At 32.7% G+C, this 24,370-nt stretch overlaps 1 protein-coding gene across 2 annotated transcripts in view; it reads left to right on the forward strand.

Annotated features, from left to right (window-relative positions):
• The first annotated feature begins 7,703 nt into the window (after nucleotides 1-7,703).
• Nucleotides 7,704-24,370, forward strand: part of LOC143231929 (cyclin-T2-like) — a 37,096-nt gene continuing 20,429 nt past the window's right edge. The window contains exons 1-5 of one of the 2 annotated variants that reach the window (XM_076466787.1): nucleotides 7,705-7,893; nucleotides 17,262-17,343; nucleotides 17,995-18,123; nucleotides 19,605-19,665; nucleotides 20,157-20,219. In XM_076466787.1, coding sequence (XP_076322902.1) covers nucleotides 7,739-7,893; nucleotides 17,262-17,343; nucleotides 17,995-18,123; nucleotides 19,605-19,665; nucleotides 20,157-20,219 — 490 coding nt within the window. In that variant the 5' untranslated portion in view covers nucleotides 7,705-7,738. Of the gene's footprint in view, nucleotides 7,894-17,261; nucleotides 17,344-17,994; nucleotides 18,124-19,604; nucleotides 19,666-20,156; nucleotides 20,220-24,370 lie in introns of both variants that reach the window. The other variant, XM_076466788.1, reaches the window with a different exon arrangement.

Consider the following 24,370-nt stretch of genomic DNA (forward strand, 5'->3'; position numbering starts at 1 on the left):
AATGTAACGTATTTTTTTAATGAAATCCATTACTAAAAGCACGTGCTAAACATCTTATATATTTATCAGTTGTGTAGTGCTATATATTTCAGCATATTTACTGTGGTGACAACATACATGTAATAGGACATTTATTACGGTATTTGACTCAACTCTTAAAAAATATGTTTCAATGAGTCATAGTTTGATAAGATAGAGTCATCAGAATGTATTTTTAAATAAATAGTCTGATATCACTGCGTGATTACAAACAAAAGTATTGAAAAATAATGAATACGCTAAGTTTTCAGTATCAGAAAACTTTTGTTGCACCAGTATACGCATGCCCGAACTAATCTGATAGCACATATGGTAAAGCGTAAGAGCAACCGCCCAGTGTTCCGAGAAAGAACAATATATATTACTAAAATGAATTAAGAAACCGAAAGTGCACGAATCACATTATTTTCTGTCTTTTCTGTGATAAACTATAGATCTGTGTCAAGTACATTCTGGTTTTAGGTGTCCCATGGTTTATAAGCGAGAATTTTATGGACTTTAAATGCTAAAACCCTGGGATAGAAAAATAATTATTGGCGAAAAAAATGTATATCTTCCTGAGTAACGGAATAAACTTATGGAGTTTTTAGAGACAAGAATAAGTTTGTTTTAGATTTTATTTACAGTACATAAATATAGAGTATATGCACTAAAGGAGATATAAGACTGAGTAGAGTCTTAAAACAAGAACCTTCAGTACAGAATACACCTCTACTGTTGATTATTTATAAACTCTGTCTTGGAGATGAAGAAATAAGATTAAAAACCTTACGTTTTTTGTTTTGTGTTTATTATATTTTATAAAAATCCTATTTATAAAGTGGTTTGGTATAAATTTCTTTCCTTATATGCCCCCCTTTAGTACAGCGGTATATCTCCGGATTTACAACGCTAAAATCAGGGGTTCGATTCCCCTCGGTGGGCTGAGCAGACAGCCCGATGTGGCTTTGCTATAAGAAAACACACACTCTTTCCTTATATATAATATAACACAAATTATATGTATAGCAAGATTGTATTGTATTTAAAACAGGGGACATTTGTTTTATGCATAAACTTTCTTTGATTAAGAGTTCAAGTCCAGAATTATCACTGCAAAAAATGGTGAATCCTGAGTTAGTTATCGGATTCGAGTTTCTTATTTGTGATTCCGGATTGCCGAATTGGGCTATTGAAAAATGTGTTACATGTCCTCAATGTTACTCCCACTTGCTCTTGGATGCGTGTGTTTTTGTGTGTTTTTCTTATAGCGAAGCCACATCGGGCTACCTGATGTGTCCACCGAGAGGAATCAAACCCCTGATTTTAGAGTTTTAAATCCGTAGACTTATCGCTGATCCATCGGGGGGAACTCGTAGGTGCGAACGCCAAAATGTCGTTTAGTATTCTCGATATAGGATTCACCATTCTTTGTAATAGTAATTTCGACCTTGAATTGTTAATAAATAAAGGGTATATCCATAAAAAAACTATCGCTTGTCTTAAACACATCACAGTTCTCCGAAATATTTAATTTGTTTTAAAGTAACTAGTACTATAAAAAAGAAAATTATAATAAACCACTTTATAAATAGGATGTTTATAAAATAAAATGGTATATATGCATAAAATAAAAAATGTAAAGGCTCTTAATCTTACTTCTTCATTTCCATAAATCGTGTTTGTAAATATTCAACAATACTTTATTAAAATTTACAACTATTATTCGATAATACTGTTTTTAATTTATTGTTGTTCATTCTTCACGAGATTAGAACATTGTATTAATCGTATTCTGGAATACAATTTTTACATTGCAGTTCACAAAATTGCTATTCAGAAATTTTCAATCGGAGTTATCAGCCGTTAACTTATCGGATATTTAGATCAGATGCTGTTGGATTTATAACATATTAAAAGCTCATCAAAATTTTTAGAAAGGTTGTAGAATAACATTATACGTTTATTTATTGATAGTATTAAGTACGATAAATTTTAGTCCTACCTAAATTAAAGCTAAAAAAACACAACAAGTTAGCGTTAATTGATCTATTTTATTAAATATAGGCCGTACTTAAAGGTGAATTTTCAACAAATTTATTAATTGCCTTAGAAACTGTACATTGGTTAGGTATAATTCCTGTGTGGTTGCCATATTTTTAAACACTTTAGTTTTGGGTAAAAAATGAAACAAAATATGCGGGTTCACGAACTCAAGTTTCTCTCGGTCTTTCGGCTGTTTCCGTGACGTTTTACAACTATGACGTAATAGTTGCCAAATACGTTTTGTTGCGCGCCGATCATTTTGTTCCTTTCAGTGCTGGTGTTTCATGTAAATCTATCGGTGCTTTTTTCGGATTACATACTTTGTGATACTATTTTTTTTGTTTTGATATTGCTACTTTATGTTTGTTTTATGATAACATGGTTTACTGCGTTGCTTATAGTTGTAAAAATGGTTCGGCATCGGGCAAAAGCTTCTTTTTGTTTCCGTGCAAGGAGAAGGAACCGGCAAGGTGGCGACAGTGGGTGCGGATGGTCAATAGGAAGAACTGTACTCCTTCACACCATGCAAAGCTTTGTCAAGGTCACTTTGAACGCTCATGTTTTGTGTCGGATCTCACTGTTTTGGATGACTTAAGATGACTAAGTAGGATCATAGTTTTGGATAAACAGTATCTTTTAATTGTAGGTTAAACTCAAATATACTATTTTAGGTTTAACTGTATCTTGAAAAATACACACTCGTGACTTGGCTCCTCATTATTCAAGTCAACAAATTCATAGTATGATGCTTCCAAGACATCGATATTCAGGCAATTTCCATCAAAGCCTCATGTCTGGGTAATGCACTCTTCATCTTTTAATCGGTTTGACACCTTGTCGTATGAGGGAGAACAAACGCACTCTCTCCTGGTTGGCATCTGCTCGCATAAACCACACCTTCACAAATATACGGAATATGTCATATAAATTATACATTTATGGTAAATATTAAATTAACTATTCAGACTGCTACATCTAGTTTAATTTTATAGACAGAATTATGATGTATAATTGAAATTCATTTTGTTACGAGTCATAAATATCCGGTACAATGATTGTGGAAGGGCCGAGTGTTAGTTACCATAGTCGGCAAAGTATAAATAAATAAAACCCAGTCTGTGATACCAATAATTTATAAACACCGGACAGGTTTCAAGATGCTTAAAATTGCACGTGAAATAATACAGACCATATTTGTTGTCATGACTTAGGCTTACCATTCTTACACTGGAGGTATCACCGACTCGCAACCGGCCTAGGCGCTATCAATGTCACTCACAAGTTCGCTACTCTCGCTAGTGGAACTGTCGTCATCACTAGAACTTGTCAGATCTGTGTCAAAAGTAACTGTTCTAGGTTCGTTCAGAGTAGGTTCGAATTGATATGGAGCTACTCAACACTGTTCAGAACACAAAGTCAAAACAGTATCCGCCTCTGTTTCTCTGTATGCACTGGCCATGTTTATTTACATTCAACGCGCTGGCGTTGGCGGTTTGTTTGGCAACTAATACGTCACAGTACTTTTCCTTCCGGCAGACGTGCAAACTAAAACCTTCGGATTGCCGCTCGGAAAGGATCTTTCTGCACCAAGTTCTATGTTTCATTTATTAGCACATATTTTTATAAAAAATGTGAACCTGCAAAATTAATTAGTATGAGTAGTTCTTTTGACTGCAAAGTTTTCTTTTTTCTGTAAAATTCACTTTTAACAAAAGCTCATAAGATTTCGGTACCTACACTTAAATTTCGTTTATATAATCCTAGAAATTGTATTTAATTTTTAAAGGAGTGCCGTTGCAAGTAAAATACCATCTTGACGCCAAATGTTCTGCGTGTCTGCTTATTTTGATTAAATAAGTACTTTTGTTTTCATAATTTAAAGAAGTTGAGTGTTGTATCTAGAATTTTTATTTTGGGAGTGGAAGAAGAAGGCGTCAAGTGTTAGTAGATACAAAACAAATAGGTTTTAATGCGTTGAAAAAAGTATATTTATTGCTTTTAAAAATCAAAAAAGCTGAAATTCTCTCAGGTTCTCATTATACAGTTTTGCGTGGTCTGATGCTGTTTCAAACTATCATCAAATCCACCCTTACGTCCGATGTTATTGAAGATACTTCTTTCGGTACAAGTTATATAGTGTTGTTGACGGATATTTTTAAATTATCTTATAAAAATAACTTAATATTAAGACCATGCAAAGTTGTAAACTATAACGAGTTAGTTTATTTCCTCCTTTTAACATTTCTTCAGACAACACTTGTACACTGCTCGAGGCCTTCGCTACAAACGACGTTAACTGTAGTAAAACAATTAACTTATTGGTACATATTACGACTAATAGCCACCGCAATAGATAACACTTGTTCATTCACTGTCTTGAAATGAAACTTTTATCTCAATTAATTCTACTACTTTCAGGGTATCGCTGATTCATTTCTATGACTAATCATTGTTCTAGAGAGTTTTACAATATAAAATTGTCATCAAAAACCACATATCCTCTAGTGAAAAACAAATTATAACAGTAAAAATATAATTTAAATAATAGTATGATTATCTTTATCGTTCTAAAAATAATACATTCACATCAGTGTAAATCACAATATAGGAAGAATTTAAAAACTTAAGTTTTGATATCGCAGGTTGGAAGGATGCTAGGAAGCAAAATTCTCCAATGCATATTTAGCCTCTTAGGCTACCTAGATGGACACGCTACTGGAGTTAAGTACGTTATATTAAAATTACTTTGTCAACATGTCACCATGCCCATTAATGCTCTATCTGATAATCTTGAATCTTAAAAATAGCCCTGCAGAGAGCTACGAGTAAAGAAGAGAGCTCTCTTCCTCAATCTTAGCCTTCACTTTGTGAATTAAGTCATTAACGTAGTGACTTAAAGTGTAATTTCCAAGCTTGTCCAAACATGCGCGCCCTTTGAGCCGTGGGGGCATTATAATGTGCAGTTAATCCCACTATTCGTTGGTAAAAGAGCAGCCCAAGAGTTGGCGGTGAGCGGTGCTGACTCGCTGCCTTCCCTCTAGTCTTACACTGCTAAATTACGGACGGCTAGCGCAGATTGCCCTCGTGTAGCTTTGCGAGAAATTCAGAAACAAAAACAAAATTTTGAGGCTTGTTCCTGTTCCAAAACGCTTTGTTGTGCAAGGTGAAGTTCCTACGCTTACATAAAGAACACTGACGAATCTCTTATTCGAAATGATTTTTGAGGTATATCATTTAACGAGCACACTGTATGAATATTTTTCATTAAAAGGTCAGGATATGGTGGTGCCAAAACTCTTACATACGGCAGCATGCGTACACTGCGTTACTGAATTCAAATTATTTTTATAAAGCACAAATAACTTTCTGTATAAAGGATTATTCAATAGTTTATTTTTTCTAGATCAAATTTGTACTGAAAAGATAATCAGCATATATGCGATTCTTTGAAGAAAGTATCTTAGATTTCGAGATGGCGTTACAGTTTCTTTTTAAAAGTTTGAATCTTTTTCTGTAACTGGAAGGACACTGTAACAGTTCTTAAATAGTTTATATTACAATAACACACTTTTCACAATTTGCTAAATAACATTGTGTTTTTTAATCAGAATTTTAAAACCATAGACAAATATAATCGTTTGAATTATCTTTGTTAAAAGCTTATGTAGTTAAAATAATAATAAACGTACCTAAATTGTCTCGAGCCTAAGTAAAAGAAAACATGACTTCTTTGTTTATTTTGCACAGTTGGACAGATGCTCTAATTTTAATTCTTGCATTTCCCCAACGGTCCCCCAATGGTAATTCGTTGTGCTTCGATACCCGTGGTGGGCAGAGCACAGGATAGCCCAGTGTTTAGCTTTATGCATAACTTCGAACAAGCAAACAAAAAAGAAGCTACCCAATGAGGGTTTAGGTTTTAAACAAAGAATAGCAAAATTAGAGGGAACACTGTACTGTGTGACTTGCATAGTTGTTGTTTTTTTCAAGTGAAATGTAAAGAGACTATATAATAATGAATCGTAAATATCAAACTCACATTGAGTTACTGAGAAACTGAGACAATTTAATATTTCTACTGTTTCTTCTTTCTTTCTTTCTTTTGTTTCTTTTGAATTTCGTGTGAAGCTACTCGAGGGCTATCTGCGCTAGCCGTCCCTAATTTAGCAGTGTAAGGCACTAGAGGGAAGACAGCTAGTCATCACCACCAACCGCCAACTCTTGGGCTACTCATGTTTAGTGCGATCGGGATTCGAACCCACGACCCTCAGCTTATGAGTCGGGCGCCTTAACCCCTGACCATGTCAGCCCTTGTAAGTGTACTGTACATAACCTATACTATTAAATATGTATTGTGAAATTCCCTCCTATTCACCAAAATTATGAATAAATGCAGTGAGATTTCATCATCTCAATATTTCACAAATAAATGTTCATAAAACGTGAATCATTAAGTTTGTTACGAGGTTATCTCACGTTTTCTTTTTATTACCATGTAACATACATTTATCATGACCATTATATTGCATACAGAAAAACAATTAAAATTATTGTTGACAGTGTTCTATGCAGACAGTAATTGAGCTGAATGTAACACAAATAATGCGCCGAAATGTAAAATTTATTATTTTAATGTCAGGCTTTAAGAAAAGGAAATATCCACAACGCTTTTAAATCGCGTTTGGATATCTCAGTATGTTATATTTGAGTTTCAAGAGTGTTTTTTAAATTTTTTGTTTAGCGTAGCTTGGTGGTTAGAGCACTTATAGCAATCAGTAGGTCACAGATTTCAAATTTTTAAACGAAAGTGTTCAATATTTTAGCATGAAGGCGTAATAATGGTGACAGTAAATCATACAATTTGTTGGTAAAGAAGAGTGTACACTGGCTACCATACCTTCTCTCTAGTCTATTTTTTTTTTCAAAATTAGAGACAGCTAGAGCAGATAACCATCGAGTAAGCTTTTCGCGAAGTAATCCGAGGGTCGCGGGTTCAAATCTCCGTCATATCAAACATGCTCACCCTTTCAGCCGCGGGGGCTTTATATGTGTGGGCAATTCCACTATTCGTTGGTAAAAGAGTAGCCCAGGAATTGTTAGTGGGTGGTAATGACTAATTGCCTTCTCTCTAGTCTCACAGTGCTAAATTAGACACACCTAGCGCAGATAGCCTTAGTGTAGCTTTGCGCAAAATTCAAAAACAAACAAATTTTCGCGAAATTCAACAAAACAAACTTTAATTTTTTGCGTATGAAATTTTATGTAATTTACACGATTTGGAGTACAGAAAAGTAGATTTTTATCTTATAGCCAATAAATCATAATATTTTATGTGTGAGCTTTTAAAAATTGTTGTGTTTTCAAACGTCATTTAAATGTTAAAATAAATAAATAATAATACTTTTTGTGCACAGATAAAACATAGTGTGTAAACGGATGCCTTTGTCCAGTTGTTATTTTCGAATTTATACATTATATTATATTATAGTTATGGTTTATACTACATGTAGCTTATCATCATTGGACAAAAAATTATTAGGTATCGAAATAAAATTATATTTCATATTAACTAGAAACAGAAAAATTAAGATGATAAAGATCATATGTTGTACTGATTTGTCTCGATATTTTGTTTCAGAATTACGAAACCATATTTCCTCTTTGACACAGGTCAATGGCGGGCGATGAAAGATGGTATTTCACAAAAGAACAGCTATTAAGTCCTCAAACAAATCCAACCCAAAAATGTGGCATAGATGCAGACAAAGAATTGTCCTATAGACAACAAGCTGCAAATTTTATTCAAGATATGGGCCAAAGACTCAAAGTGTATCCTTTAAATAATTCTTTATTGCATACGTAGCCTTAGTTGCGTCATTGACATCGTTTTAGGCCTCGCTGACGTTATAATTTCGAAACCAACGTTACTATTTAGGCCTAACGTTAAAATGAAAGTTTGTTTTAAATTTAATACTGAATATGTTTAATTATATATGTGTGTGTGTTTTATACACAGTCAAAGTTGTGTGATTTGCGTTTCAAAGAAAAAGGGAAATGTGAGAAAGGAAAGTATATTAAAATTATGTATATCATCCCACGTTTCCAGCTTTATTTTACCTGAATTTAACTTAATCAGTTATTGAGACTACTTAAAATCCATATATTTAAGTCATGATACAAAATTACAAGATGCGATGTACTTTTACCTTCCTGTAAATCAAACATTTATTGGGGTAATTCATTATTGATTTACTACCATGTGACTACATAATTAGTTAAAGGTAAGAGGTTTGGTGGTTACCATGATTTATCAACTATCACAGAAAATGACTACAGATATATTTTAAGAAAGCACCCTCTATAGGTATATATGATTTTATGACTTACGTAAAATGGCATTTCTTGATATACCATAGTATGTGTTTTGTCAAAGTCAATGAATGTGGTTTTGTTTTGAAAGTAGTGGCTTATGGTTGTGCATGCTTGACAATATTGCTCAAATTTGTATGAAGAAATATGGAATAGTTTATGTGCTATAAATATATTTACAAAAATTGCTTTTACTACTACATTAAAATGCATAAGAAAATCTGGTAAAAAAATTACATTTACGACAAAAAGTTGCAAGTTGAGAAACAATTTATTATGCCCCCAGTGTCTCAGTGGTAAATCCAGGTGCTTGTAACTCATAACTTGGGTTTTTATACTGATGATAGACACTAACTTTAGCATATTGCTTAATTTGAATTTCACTGCAAATAATTTACATTCAAAAGAAAAATAAATTATGAAAACTTTTGGGCCCAATGATATGGAACTGATCTCGATAGACAATGTAAACTGTTGCAACACTGGTGATACATCTTGATTGTTTTTAAAAGAACTCCATGGTTTGTCTTGAATGTGAGGAATTAAAGGGAAAACAAATGTTTTAATAATAGTACTTACATGGGAAACAGTTTTGGTCATTTAACTTATGATGGTAATTAGTATATTTTGTTTCCATTTTGTTACACTGAACTTCCTCTCTTTTGCTTAAAAAGGCCATTTTGAAATTGATTTTTTGAAGATGAAGTGTGGGAATGATTCAATTAACCCTTTTGCAATGGGTCACAGGTCAAAGGCCACATCACTACACCATCATAATGTTTGTATTATTATAATATTTCATTGGTATACCTATAATATGTAATAATAATGGTCGATAATTAGTATATTATCTTATTTTCCATGATTTGTTGATTGTATTTTTTGACATCTTTTATTTATAAATTCTAATACAATCTAGTGTTGAGTAACAGCAGTAAAATGTTACAAGAGCTGAAATTGCTGGACATTGTAATTATTTTTTTAAGCCAGAGTATGTCATCAGCATTAAAGTGAGTTAACAACCTTTCAGTGTTTTTTTGTAATACTTTTCAAAGTACAGGGAAAGTTACTAAGTGAATGTAGAAAGTGTAAGCAGTTATGTTCAAAATTCCAATTCAGTTTATAGATTCCCATGCATAAATACCACCCAAACTCTTTCATTAAATTAGTAACTAAGTAACTCAAATAGCAGTCAAACTTTTGTTAAATATACTTCAGTTAGGTAAATACAATTACCATTGTTTTACTTTAGGTTTCTTTGTGTTGTAAGTCAGTGTGAACATATTTATAATATTGTTTGATTTATTATCATTGAGTTGCATAACATGTTTCACAAACATTAAGTTAAATCACAACCTGAAATAAGAGTATCCAGTTCTGCAATTTGATCATATATATATATATATGTATGTGTGTGTGTGTGTGTGTGTGTGTGTTCAACATTTTTAGCTCATGAGGAGTTCACCTAGTCTATTGTAAATAGTGTCATATTCTTAAGGATGTTCAATGCTTAAAAATATATATTTCAAAATTTTATAAGCAAATGTAAAACTTGAATAATTATTAACATATAAACTTCCCTCTCTTTTGCCTAAAAAGAATATTTTGAAATTGCTTTTTTGAAGATGAAGTGTAGGAAGGATTCCATTAACCCTTTTACAATTGGTCACATGTCAAAAGCCATGCCATTGTGTTTGTTGAATTTAAAATTTTATGAATTTATGTGAATGGGTTTGGAATTAAATTGTAGATTATCATTGAAACCTAAGTATTGTGTATTAGTTAATTTAAAAGTAAATATTAAAAGAAACATATAAATATAGATTTTAGTGAGTCACATGTTATATTGAATGCAGATGTTTGTGATGTTAAAATACTAAGTCTTTAGTTTTATACAAATTAGAACTTAAATCACCAATATTAACAAATCTAGAATATAAAATAAGAACTGCGTATATTTTTATTTTGTTGAGAAATTGCTTTGTACTGAATCAACATAGTGGCACTCTTCACCTCTTTCTATTTTTGGAAATTCTTCCTTTTGTACATTTACTTCAATATATGATGTGTGGATAATCAATTGACAGCTTAGACTGCTCCTATAATGATTTTTTTGGTAATTTTAATCTGTGAAAATGGTGCAATGTTCTTTTGAACTAAAATTTCAAGAAGGCAGGTTGTGTCTTTTATCTGCTCGAAGTTTCATATTTTTTAAAATTGAAATACATCTTAATTACTAAGATTAATAAATTGTAGTGTAATTCTGTGGTATGAGTATGGTCATTCATGATTTTTGGTTATTCAGCTGTATTTATATATATAAAACTTAAAAAAAATGTTGATATCCTTCACATGCAAAATATTAAAAAGCTTGGGAATCTATGTCCAGCAGCAACAGAGTTCAAAGGTTGTAGCTAGAAGAGATAATTGTTTGCTTTACTTCTCGATTTATTGTTCTGTATTTTATGAGTAATAAGTTTATTAACTTATTTCAAAATAGTAATAATGTATATACATATGAAATGTGACTGTATATCACAAAATACTAATCAACTAAAAGCCAGGGAAGACTAAAGGTCAGTTTTATATTATAAGACATGTAACATGAGTGCACATGTACTGCATCAATGCATGCTAGGCATGACTGGAAGGTTAATATAATAAAAAATGTTTATGTAAATTTAAGCTATTTAGACAAAACACTTGTATATTTATGTTATATGTAGTCATTCTAGCACAAAAAAGCATAATTTATATTTCCTACGTTTTTTAGATGGTTACAAGGACTGTCAAATGAAAGACTTCACATAGTTAGGGTATATAAAATAACATAAAATATAAAGTCCTACTGAAAACAAACATTTGAATTCTATTTTGGAAGTTTGTAGAGACTATGCAAATAATATTTGAGATTTTAAGGATAATGAACGTTTTTTTAATCATGACACAAAATCACTTTGCACTCATATTAGTAATGAAAGAGACTCAATATTTTCACAAACAAATATTTAGAAAAATATTTCATTAAAAAAAAATTGATTTTTTGTGTACAAAAAGAATTGTGGTATTTACTAGAAGCCTACCAAATTTTGGGAAGATATACATGCTGTATTAAGAGTTTAAGTGCAAATACTTAACATGTGCAAATGTGTAGACAAACTTGTGTATATTATACTAAGCCCATTGTGAAAGGGTTAATATATCTTCAACACATTTTCAGATTTGTACTTATGTTTCTAAATCATAATATTTCACCAAGTAAAATTTGCATATTTGGTTCCAGGTATGGGCATTTCCTCGGGTACATCTTTCTCTCCAACTCCAAAATGCAAAAGGATCATTCATTCACGTCCTTATTCACTGGAATCCTCTACTAACAGCAAAGACCTGCCCAGTCTATCCATGGAGGTCAATAGACCTCCCTCGAATAATGACAGTAAAGAAAAAAGATGTGGTCGTAAACAGAAGGTCTCTCCACCCAGTTTGCCTATACAAAATAAAAATTGCCATCTTGATACAATGGAACTGTAGAGGTTTACGTTCTAATCTGGATGACATCAAAGCACTGATTGCTTCCCACTATCCTGTATGTCTTTCCTTACAGAAAACACTTCTGAATCCTACTGATACAATCACCTTTTGGTGGTTTTCTTTGTACAGAAATGATAAGCTGTGTGATGGAAGAGTGCATGGAGGGTGGCACTGCTGGTTGATCAGCATATATCCACCCTATCTTTGCTACTCGACACACCCTTGGAGGCCATAACTATCCGTGTTTCCTTGCGTCATACCATCACTGCTCTCTCTACCTGTTGGCTGGAGAGACACATGATCAATCAGACTTTGATGCTCTCATTGAACAGTTGCTGTCTCCCTTTTTGATCCTAGGGGATTTTAATGGACATCATCCCCTCTGGGGAAGTGCTGATATTGATGGGAGGGGTCACTCCATAGAGCATATGCTCTCTGATCACAACTTTTCTCTTTTCAATACTGGTTCTACTATTTTCATGCACCTAGTCAGTACTTTACTGCTATTGATCTCTCAGTTTGCTCCACTTCACTATTCTTCCACTTTTCATGGAGGGTTGACAATAACCCATTGTCAGTGATCATTTTCCTATAATTTTGAGAGACTGGCCGTGATCGATGCCACTCAACCTGCATGCCCTGATGGAAGCTGGATCAAGCAAACTGGCCCTCTTTTACTGCTTTCCCGGAACTTGATCCTGCCACATCTGTAAGCCATCAATAGAGGACTGTGTGGCAGCAGTAAATTACTGTATTATACAGGTAGCTGCTCAATTTATTCCTAAAACCTTGATGCATTTTCCACAATATCCTTGTCCATGGTGAAATTCTGCCTGTCCCATGGCATGAAAAGCTCAAAAAAGGGCCTGGGGTACTTTTTTGTAGGTATCCCACACTCTTGCACCTCATCGCTTTCCATCAGGCCTGTGCACCTGCTCGGTGGATAAGATGTAAAAGCCAGAAGAACTCTTGTATTAAGTTTGCAACCAAATTGTATTTTACCACCAGTTCCAAAGTTATATGGGACAAGATTGGAAAAGTCAGTGGGCAATATACTTCTGTCCCCCTCTCGATGTTGCTCTCTGATGGCTGGGAAGTAGTCGATACCCAGAGCATCACCAGTACTCTAGTTGAAAGCTTTTGCCAGGTATCTAGCATCTTTGCTTCTTCCTCCATACTCTTGGCCATCAAGACTCGGGCAGAGGGATGACCTCTTTCCTTTCGAGCTGATTGTCTCTATGACTATAACTGATCCTTTACACTGGTGGAACTGAAATTGGCTCTTCATTGGTCTTGCAGTACATCGGTTGGACTTGATGATGTACACAATTAAATGCTACATCATCAATCTTCTGCTTCTCTTGATATTTTTCTGATTGTTTTTAACTGGATCTAGTAGGATAATGTTTGTTTTTCCTGATGTCTGGCATCAGGCTTGTCTTACCTTTCTCTAAGCCTGAGAAGGATCCCAAGATTCCTTCAAACTACTGTCCAATTGCTTTAATGAGCTGTCTCTGTAAGACATTAGAGGGGATGGTTAATGCTTGTCTTTTTTGGTTCCTCGAATCAAACAATCTTCTTTCTCAGATGACAAAATCTTGAATCAATATTCTTTGACATTGAGAAGGCTTATGATACAACATGGAAGTATGGCATTTTGCAAGACCTCATTTATGTGAGTTATGTGGTCATTTGCTCATTTTAATTTAAAATTTTTTAATGGACAGGCAATTCCAAGTCCATGTGGGTTTGACACTTTCCCATTCTTTTCTGCAGGAACTTCAAGTCGTCCCTCAGGGCTGTGTATTGAGTCACATTTTTCAGTATAAAATTAATGCCATCATTGAACAACTCCCTCTTACTGTTGCAAAGAGGTTATATGTCAAGGACTTTTACATCTCATGTCAGTTGTTGAACGTGAGGTACATTGAGCAGCAACTACAGACTACCCTCAACCATTGACTGATGTGGACCACAGCAAATGGTTTTAACTTCTTTCTCTCTAAAATCATTTGCATGCAGTTTTGCCACCAACAGGGAAGTCATCCTGATTCTGAACTCCGTATCAGTGAAGTTGTGCTGTCTGTGGTCCATGAGACAAAATTCTTGGGGCTTATCTTTGACTGTAAGCTGACCTTTATACCACACATCAACCAGCTATGGGTCAAATGAACATCCTCTGTGTCCTCTCTTCCAACATTTGGAGAGCAGATCGATGTTCTTTGCTTGAGATGTATCATGTTCTTATTCGATCAAAATTAGACTATGGATCACTGGTCTATGACTCTGTCAGAACCTCAGCCTTAAAGTTGCCAGACCCTGTTCATCATTGGGGACTTCGGTTCTGTATCTGGGCTTTCTGTGCTTCCTCAGTTCAGAGCTTATACATGGAGTCTCATGAACTTTCTTTGCATATTTGCCCTTTGCAACTGTCTTTAACATATTCTACGAAACTTCGTTCCTTTGCAAAGCATCCCACCTGGTATTGTGTTTCTTTCTTCGATTGGCCATGCTTTGTCAGAACAGACGATCTGCCGTTGCTCCTTTTGGCCTTCATATCCAGGCACATTTAGATGAACTTGGTCTGGCCTTGGATAACATTGCTGTATCAACTGGTCCACCCATCCCACCATAGCTTATTATAGTCCCCATATGTGACCTATCTTTAAGTCATCCTAGAAAAGCAGACACTCCTAATTGGAAATACTGTCTGTTATTTGCTGAACATCTTTCAAACCACCCTTCCTATTTATACAGATGGTTCAAAATCAGGTGACTGTGTGGGCTTTGCCATGGTTTGTTGTGGTTCAGTGGTTGCTCACAGAATCCCCTCTTCAGCATCTGTGTTCACTGCTTAACTGTACACCATTTCTCTTGCCCTGGATCACATAGAAGCTAAACAGTACTCAAACTGCACGATTTATACTGATTCGCTTAGTTCTCTACTGGCTGTGTAATCGCTTCACATTGGTTCACACCCTGTTCTTACCAATATTCAAAACCAACTGGCCCATTTCTCTTTGGCATCCACTTCTATCCAGTCTTTCTGGATACCAGGCCACATTGGTATTCGTAGGAATGAGCTTGCCGACACTGCAGCTAAATCTATCTGCTCTGGCACTATCACTGCTGTATCTGTTCCATACATGGACCATGGTCCTGTATTCAAGGTTCGGCTCCATGGCAGCTGGCAGTCGACTTGGTGTGGGCAATGTGAAAACAAACTTTTCCAAATAAAACCCTTTGTTGGATTTTAGCTGTCTTGCTTCCGTAACAATCAAAAAGAGGAAGTTGTTTTGACTAGACTATACATTGGCCACAGTTTTTTAACTCATTGTTTTCTTTTATCTGGGACTGATGCACCAGTGTGTTACCTGTGTAACATTCAGGCCATGATAAGCCACATTTTGCTATCTTGCCATCATTGACAGTCATAATGACAACACCATTTTAAACATGTTCTGTTCCAAGGTTTATACATAACATTAGACAGTGTTATTGGCAATGGTGTCATTGTTGATCTTAGAAATGTTTTTAATGTTTTAAAAGGCCATTAATCTTTTTAATGCTATTTAAGTTTTATAATTTATACATTAGAGCTTTTTTAATGTGATTCTCTTTTAAGAATCAATATACATCTAGTTTGATTTGAAATTAGAAAATGGCTGTAACGTCAAATAACTCAAAACAGGACTGGAAAGGCCAATTTCAGGTGACTAATGCTGCTGTTTGAACTATCCATTAGTCATCCTGGTGAATTATAATAATTAAAATTTTGCCACAAGTATTTTAAAACTTTCATTATTTAATTTTCTAAAAATGGCCATAACATCAAATAACTCAAAATTAGGACTGGAAAAGTCAACTTCAGGTGACTAATGCTGATTTTAGAACTTGCCTGTTAGTCATCCTGGCGAGTTGTGATAATTACAGTTATGTTACATAAAGTCCTTTGCAACTTGTATTACTGTAGTTTTTCTTTTACCACTGTAGACTAGATATAAAAATTGGATTTAATGATATTTGTGTTTTTAATTCAAAAATTAACCTTTGACTAGATTTACCTGAATTTCCTTTTATGAATTTTAATAATTTTAACTTTTTACCAGATGTTTAGTGCAGATAGCCTTGTTGCTTTGTGCCATAAAACACCAAACCTACACAACTTCTTTTCATGTCAAAAGGTTACACGAGTTTATTTAATTACTTTAGAATTCAATTGACAAGACAAATTATTTTTTTTCTACTCTTGTCACAGTTTTATTAGTGAATAATTCTCTTACATGACCTTGTGGTTTATCACAGTTGTATTCTGAATCTTAAATAATTGCCTCCTTTTTGTGAGAGTCAGTTACTGTAGAATATCCTTTGGCAAGGCAAACTATTCTCCTTATCTCTGTTAAAATGTGAAGCTGACTTCAAAATGCCGGTACGACTTAACTTACAATCATGCAGTGTAACTTTACTTTCACTAACGTATAATTTTCTGACTACACTGTACTTTGTTGGTTATCACAGTTGTAGTTAGAGGTTTAAAGAATTGTGTCCTCTTTTTGTTTTTCGTCAAAAATCCACACAGGCTGGTTTAGTTACTTTAGACAAATTATTTTTCCTCTCTGTTGTTACAAAACAGCTGTGAAACACACAATAGAAATAACCCATTAAGGTTAATCACTTGCATGTTAGCTAACTTCATGTTTTTTCCACTAACTCTACTCTGACTAAACTCTTCTTGACTTGCACGTACTTGGACATCTATATATCTCTGTTACCCAACTGAGGCCTCAAACTTTCTGTAAGCTGTGATGTAAGTACTCAAATAATGAGAACAATTTAAGAGGTTTTTTGAGAAAGATGAAATCACCAAGACTACAACATTTGAACTACACACACAATGTACAACTTAGTGAAAATAGAAAAGTGTTAGAAAGATGAGAGTTATTTTCCAAGAAATGCTTGTTATAACTTCTTTGCTGGAGATTTAGCTATTAATCTGATGGTGTAACCACTTAGCTTATTGGCACTTTTTATTTATATTTTTTGCATATTTTATGTTTAGTTTGTTAATCATTTCCTGTATAGTTTTTTTCTTAGGTTTTAAAGGAAGTTCTATACTGTTTTTCTGGAATTGTTTGTAACGTACCTAATAATGATTGACTGTTGGTTAAACACAGGTGTTGTTGATGATTGTTTTTCACAGAGGAGAGAATATATGTACTTCTCTCATATGGTTAAAACTTTTTATTTTATTAGAAATCTACTTTATTTTTTAAAGATTTTTCTTAATAGTATTTCAGGACCCAACTGTGCATAAATACAGCAATTGTGTATATGCATCGATTTTACATGTTTCATTCATTCTCTAAATTTCATAGAAATGTGAGTATTTGTTTAGATTTTTTCTTTCTTAAATCTGTTATTTTTCATGGTTATTATTTATTATTTTGTAGTGTGTGTTTGTATGTATATGTACACACACACATAAACACATTGCTGTGTTATAAAACAGTTTCAAGAAATATATGACATACAAATCTTAATTATTGACTATTGATAAGTCATATATTAAATTATACTGGTATCTGAGTTAACTTGTCATAGTCTTTTAAAGTAATAAATTTACATTTTGTATCTTGAAAACTAGTTGAAGTTAATCACTATACAAGATGCTGAGATCTGAATATGCATAGTGAATAGAAATTTGTAAATTGAAAGGAGAAAATACATTTAGATTAAGCATTGTAATTACTAATAAAAACACTACACTCTGATATGAACTGTAGTGTTTTTATATATTAAAAGTGGTACCCTTTATTGAAAAAATACTTTTAATTTTTTAAGAACTCTATTTGTGGTACTGTATTTACAAATTGTATCAATAATGATATAATCAGATCCTTATGTTCAGCTCTAGTGAAAGTCATGTTGTTGTTGTGGGGAGAGTACTTTTATTTAAACTTGTATTATTTAATAAAGAAATGTTTGTTATGTGTAGCAGTTATTTTTCTAATGGGAATATTTTTTTCCTAGGCAATTTCATCATGTGCATTATTTTTGGCTGCTAAGGTTGAAGAACAACCAAGGAAACTTGAGCATGTGATTAATGTTGCTCATAAGTGTCTTCACCGTGATGTCCCTGCTCTCGATACCAAGAGTGAGGTATGCTGTTATTCAGCATGGATGTTTCCTGTATATAACATGTATAATTGTTGAACCATATTGAGTAATGGGATAGATTTTAATATTGAAGTGATTTTAACTGCTTTTCTGTAATGTATTTTTATACCTTTTGTATCTGTTTTATACAGATAGTAAAAAAAAAGTATGTTTTTTTTGTTATAAATTAATGCATTTATTATTAAAATAACCTTAGCTTGGACATACACTAAATAATTGTCTTCATGGAGTTGATGTTGGAGACCAACAGTGTAGCACTATTTTAACTTGAAATTTAAATCAATAAGTTTTTGAATTTCAACTTGTATGTTCTTTAGGACTGATTTATGCATCAATTTGTATTTCTTTACTTTCTTAAAAACCTGAAATAACTTTAATCTCAAGAAATCTTAGAAAACAAACTGAAGTAGCTTGGCTTACATTACACAGTGAATTGTGAAAATGTTTGAATTATTGTAAGTAATCAGTGTAGCTACATTTGTGAAGTTGATTAGATCTTTATTTTATTAGTTTAGGAACCACGTCACATAAAAATAAGATTATAACACTGTTCATATAAACATTAGTAAAATAAACTTTATTATAATTTTATTGAAAATAATTACTTCTACATCCACATGTTGGAATAGCTTTCAGCATTTTTTTTTTTTTCACAGACTTTCTAATTTGTATACTGAATGTTTTTGGATACACTGTGTTAGTCATAAAATAATCTTTAAGCAACCTGACTGGAAATATAGTCCAGTTGATTTTTGCTTGCTTAACATATTTATTAGAGAATTTTATAGGAGGCCTTAAAACTTGACTTCCAGATGAATACCTTTTATTTTTTACTTCTAGATTACATTAATGAAGACTTAAGTTATATATATTATGCTTTATGTCAGATCAGCAAAGGGCTTTCTTTGTTAAAAAAAGTTTCAAATTCATGTATGTTTCTGAAATCAACAAAAAAATGGACATGCACAGAGAAAAACAGTGATTTCCATATTTTTATTAAGAGTACAAGGATACATTTTTTTAAAAATATATAATGTTAGCAGGATTTGACTATACCAAAATGTCTGAAAATTATTTGCACAAGTCATGCCATGTCTGCTTGTGGGTGATGATGTCATGGGCTTCATGTTCTTATGGCTAGAGAACAGAGTCCTCTTGTATCAAGTTTTGTTTGCTTTTTTACTGGTTTTAACCAACTTAATGTGAAATTCTCAAGTTTTTTTTCAGTGATAAAACATTTTGGTAATGTTGTGTAAACATGCTTTGAAAAGAAATATATTTTAGAAAACTTAATAATTCTATTAGATTTTAAAATAAAATTTTCTAAATGTTGTGTTTCCAGTTACACTATCAAACTCAGCCTTAATTGTACTGAGTAAGCAGTGATAATTTGATTCTAAAAATGCATATGCTGTAGAAAATATAGCATATTGAGGTAATAAGACATATTTATGTGTATTTAGGCATACTTGGAACAAGCACATGAATTGGTTGTAAATGAAAACATAATGTTACAAACATTAGGTAAGTTTAGACAAATTATTTATTTTTTCTTTGTATGCACTATTAAATATTTTTCAGTATTGTTTATATAGCATGATTGTTTAAGATTAAATGCCTTACACCAAAAAATAATGATTTGTACTTGAAAATAAAAAGATTATAGTGAAGTAATTTTTAAGTTTTTAATTATATTTCTATAGTTCTTGTTTAAAATTTTGTGAATGCTTGTCAGCAGTAAACTTTTACATTTAGTAACTTCACTATTGTCTATTAATACATCTAGTTAATATCAAGTGTGTTCCACAAAATTTCAAGATTTGGTATAAATTTTGTATACATCTTCTAAAAATAACTACTGATTTTATTGTGTGGCAAAACGGTTTAAAAGATTAATTAAATTAATTAATTTAATAAAATTTAAATTCTGTGAAGATTGTTTGTTTTTCAAAATACTCCATCATATGTTATGTTAGAAATCTAATTAATGTAATTTAATTGACATTTTGTGGTAGGATTTGACATTGCAATTGAACATCCACACACTTATGTAGTCAAATGCTGTCAGCTGGTCAGAGGTGAGTTAACTGTAAAGCTGTTATGTGAACTTACATTTGGATTTAAAAAAAACATTTTGTAGTTGTTTTTTTAATTTTATAAAAAACAGTTTTGGTGAATTGAATTTGTTTGAGCCATTACAGGAGACAAAGTTAATGAAGTGTCAGATACCTAAGACCTCTTGGGCCAATCTAGGCCTCCAAGAGACATCTTAGGAATTACAGGTGGTCCTCTTTATCATGACTGGAGATGTGATTATTAGTAGTGATTTTGCAGTCAAGCTTTGATGTACAAACACAATTATATGATTACTTACCATTGATTACTTTTGGATATAATAAAATTATTGGAATTCCCAAGCATAATGTACCTGACATATTGTTATTTTTTTATGTTTTAAAGCCTGCTTGATAATTATTAGACTTGATAAATGTAAAACAAATTTGAAAAAAAATTACTCATTAGTTTTCATAGTTAAGTAAATCAATAAATGTGCAGTCAGTTTACAGAGTTAAATCCTTATAATTATTAATTAAAGTTATTATAACAATTGTATTGCAGTGAAAATTTTGAAACTGTTAAAAACATTATGTGAGAGTGGTACAGTGTTCATTCCAGGATGTAACATGATGGGGCCGTGTGGCCCTTTCAGGTATAAAATTTGTAGTTGTGTCAATGTAAATTGAATAAATTCTTTAAAAAAATCAGCTTAATGTTTGTCTTATAGCAGATACATCAAACAATGACACTTCATGTGAATAGAAGATTATAATAATTTCAATTCATGGTAACAGTTGTGTTTAAGTTAAAACACTGGAACTCAACATATACAAAAGTGAACAGTTCCAACTAAAAACGTTACTGGAATTCTCCATACTAACTTCTTTTACTTCACATTTGTTTTGTAACTTTCATATCACTTTAACACTTTTGCCCTTGATCCAGTCCCGTAGGTTAAGATGCACGTGTAAGACATTTGGAGCATTATTTCAAAATTTTTATTGGATAACATTTTTACTACTTATATCAATGAGATTGGCATCACAATGTAGTTTATAATTTAAATGTTAAAATTATATATGTTTTAATTTCCTAATTTAAAAGGAAATATGAAGAAAAAAATGTTAAGTATTGGTGCTTGTGTGTCGTATAACATGTCCACTTGTCTTATTGGTCAGTTTCTGTTTTATTACACCCACCATATAACATGTACAAGTATCTAACAAATTAGATACTCAAATTTGAGATATAGATGAGCTAAATATCAAACAAGAACCTCCTACTTATGATTTGCTGAGATATCACTGTATTTAGTAAATCTACTAGAGTGGCTCTGCCCTTCAAACCAATCATTTGAAAGTTCCTAACTAGTACCACCTACTACTGAGCAGCTCAAATGTATAACCAACAGAAATAGAATTTTCCCTTCTGCATAATTCTGACACTTTTTTTTTTTTTTTTTATTATAAGTGACTTGAAGACAAAAGAAAGAATTTTGCTAAAAACTGTAGATGTGTGAGCAGTGAGTCGTTTCTCTGAATTGGAATGGAATTTTCCAACCCACATATACTTTATTTAGAGACCTTATAAATTACAGGGATTTTGAAGACACTAATACTGTAATATGATTTTTTTATTTATTTTCTGCAAGTCTAAACAAGGCTTAGAATAGTATGTATGCCCGAGTGCAGAATTTGTAACATGGGTTAAAATCAATGTTTTTCAATGTATTTCTCATTTACTTTCTATGTTTTAAGAAATATAACTAAAATTTAAACTTTTTTTGGTAAATAGTGATATGTATATTTATACACCTGCGTAGCATACAGTAGCCGAAATGGTATACTTTTGTTGGATAATGCATAGTTAGGCCTACTGCATTTGTATTATTTTAATTGTCTAAACTGAGGTAAATTTAAAACCACATTTGAGGATAGTAAATTTTATAAGTATGCACCCAAATAACACCATACACGTGTTGTGAAATTCTACAGACATCAAACAGATGAACAGTAGTACTGAAACACTTGCCATGTAAATGGATCGGCAAGGCTCAGAACCTACATTGTTTATCAGACCAGCACAACTTAGAACCATATAATAAATGTTTTCACACATTGTGATTGCAATTTTATTATCTTTGGAAGTTTCTTTTGTAAGTGTTGTAGGAAATATGAGCCACTTAGTGCAATATTCTGTTCTTGGAGTAAGGGCATTTATGAATGACACTTTTCTATTTTGCACGTTCTTATTCTTGAGGGTGTTTTATTATGGGTACCGTGTGCAGTGACAGGCTGAAACATTTGCTAAGACAGTCCGTGATATCAGCTTTACTTACAGTGGGTTTAACTTTAGTTGTTGAAAATAAAATAAACACAGAAAATTTACGGGATATGTTTGACAATTAAAACTCTCTGGGTATATACTTTGAAATCTCATGGTTAAGAGGTTCTAGAGGTTATACAAGTGAAATATGAGATTCTTGAGAGAAATAAAAGTATTTTTATCTCAGAATGAAAATCACTTTGCTCTCATACTAGTTAAAAATAATTGAAAATATCACCAACAAATATTAGTAAAAATACTTTATTAAAAAATCTGAGTTTTGTCCAGTAAGCCTTGGCAGTGTTGGTAAAGTTAATATCTTGTTTTTGTTGTTGTTGTTTCCTCCTCTTTGCACTCATCTAGAGCTGCTCTGAAATTAAAATCTTTCAGTGTCAGAGCCATGAGATCTCTCCAGTCCTAAGCAATTTCTCTTTGTTGTTTTTTTTTAAAGAAGTTGTGGACACTAAAACCTCTTTTAAAATCAGCAGCATGGATAGAAGCAGTAGCTGCAATGGCAGATAAATTTATTGGTTTTGATATTCTTCTTTATGATTTTAATTGATCAATCCACATACTACACTAAACTTAATAACCTGTTCTTTTACTTCTGACCACTTTGTAGTTGTTTTCTTTGGATCTACTACAGCCTCTGCTGTGCTTATATTCTCATCATGCATGTGGTATTTTGCACTTCGAAAGTGGTGTATGAAGGTCTCAATTTTGCTGATATCTCAATCTGAAGGACCATTCTTTGATGGAAATATAATTGGTCTTATTTGAAATATATCGATTACATACGAGGTCTGAGAATCATCCTGTGAGAACATTACATTGAATTTTCTCACGTTTCTCTATGAATATGCTTTTCATTTCATTAATGTTTTTGCATCCCGAGAAACAACACGATTCTCTTTATATATAAGCGTATCCCCTTCTTCAAACGGACGATCTCTCAGCACTTTTGTACATTTCAGTGATCCTATGCAGTGGTCAGTATTTGTGTCGATGGCAGACATCTAAGTCCATTTTCTGAAAACCACTCACAGCTCAGTGAAAATAGGTAGTGTGTCTCTTATCATATGCATAGTGACTACAGGGTCATAATCTGCAAGATTTGCTTCATTTTTTCTATGTTGATTAATGTGACAAGAAAATCCAGGGATCTAAATATAGTATCTACTGCTTTATAGATGTAACACCATCTTACTTCATCTATTTCCTTTATCTTGGAGTTATCTTCTAGTAGCTGCTGTATGTTTCAACTTCTCACATCTATTTACCATTAAAGACATAAAACATTCCAGTCAGTGTCTTGATACTCCTTAAGATAAGGTATTTAACATTGGTCTGTGAGTTGACTAATGCTTACCTGTGTGCAATGCAGTAACGATAATTCAAGATCTGTTTGTTTTTTTTCTAAGGTGTCCAGTTACACCCTCTTTTGCCCCTGTACTATCTCTGACCTTAACATTTTTCACTGACACGACTTCATTCAAATGTTTCTAAATTCAGCACGCGAGCATGCACTACAGTTTTGTTTTTCCATTCCAATATCACAACTGTCACCATCTAACACACTGGTGAGCACATCAGTGTTTTCTCAAGGTCTTGATTTAACAGTGAAAAACAGTCCCATTGTACTCACGTATGAGTAGCTCTTTCAGACATATTTAATTTGTCCACATCAGGAATACCAAGTTCCTGTAGGAAGAGTACCACACTTTCAAACTTAATTAGGGGTAACTTCTTTCTCCACAGTCTTTATACACATGACCATACCATTTTTGTCATCATTCAACAAAATTCATTTTGCTTGTATTTGTATGGCTTTCCATACAGTTTTTGT

This window comes from Tachypleus tridentatus, chromosome 11 (genome assembly GCF_004210375.1).
Source record: "Tachypleus tridentatus isolate NWPU-2018 chromosome 11, ASM421037v1, whole genome shotgun sequence".
Lineage (NCBI taxonomy): Eukaryota > Metazoa > Arthropoda > Merostomata > Xiphosura > Limulidae > Tachypleus > Tachypleus tridentatus.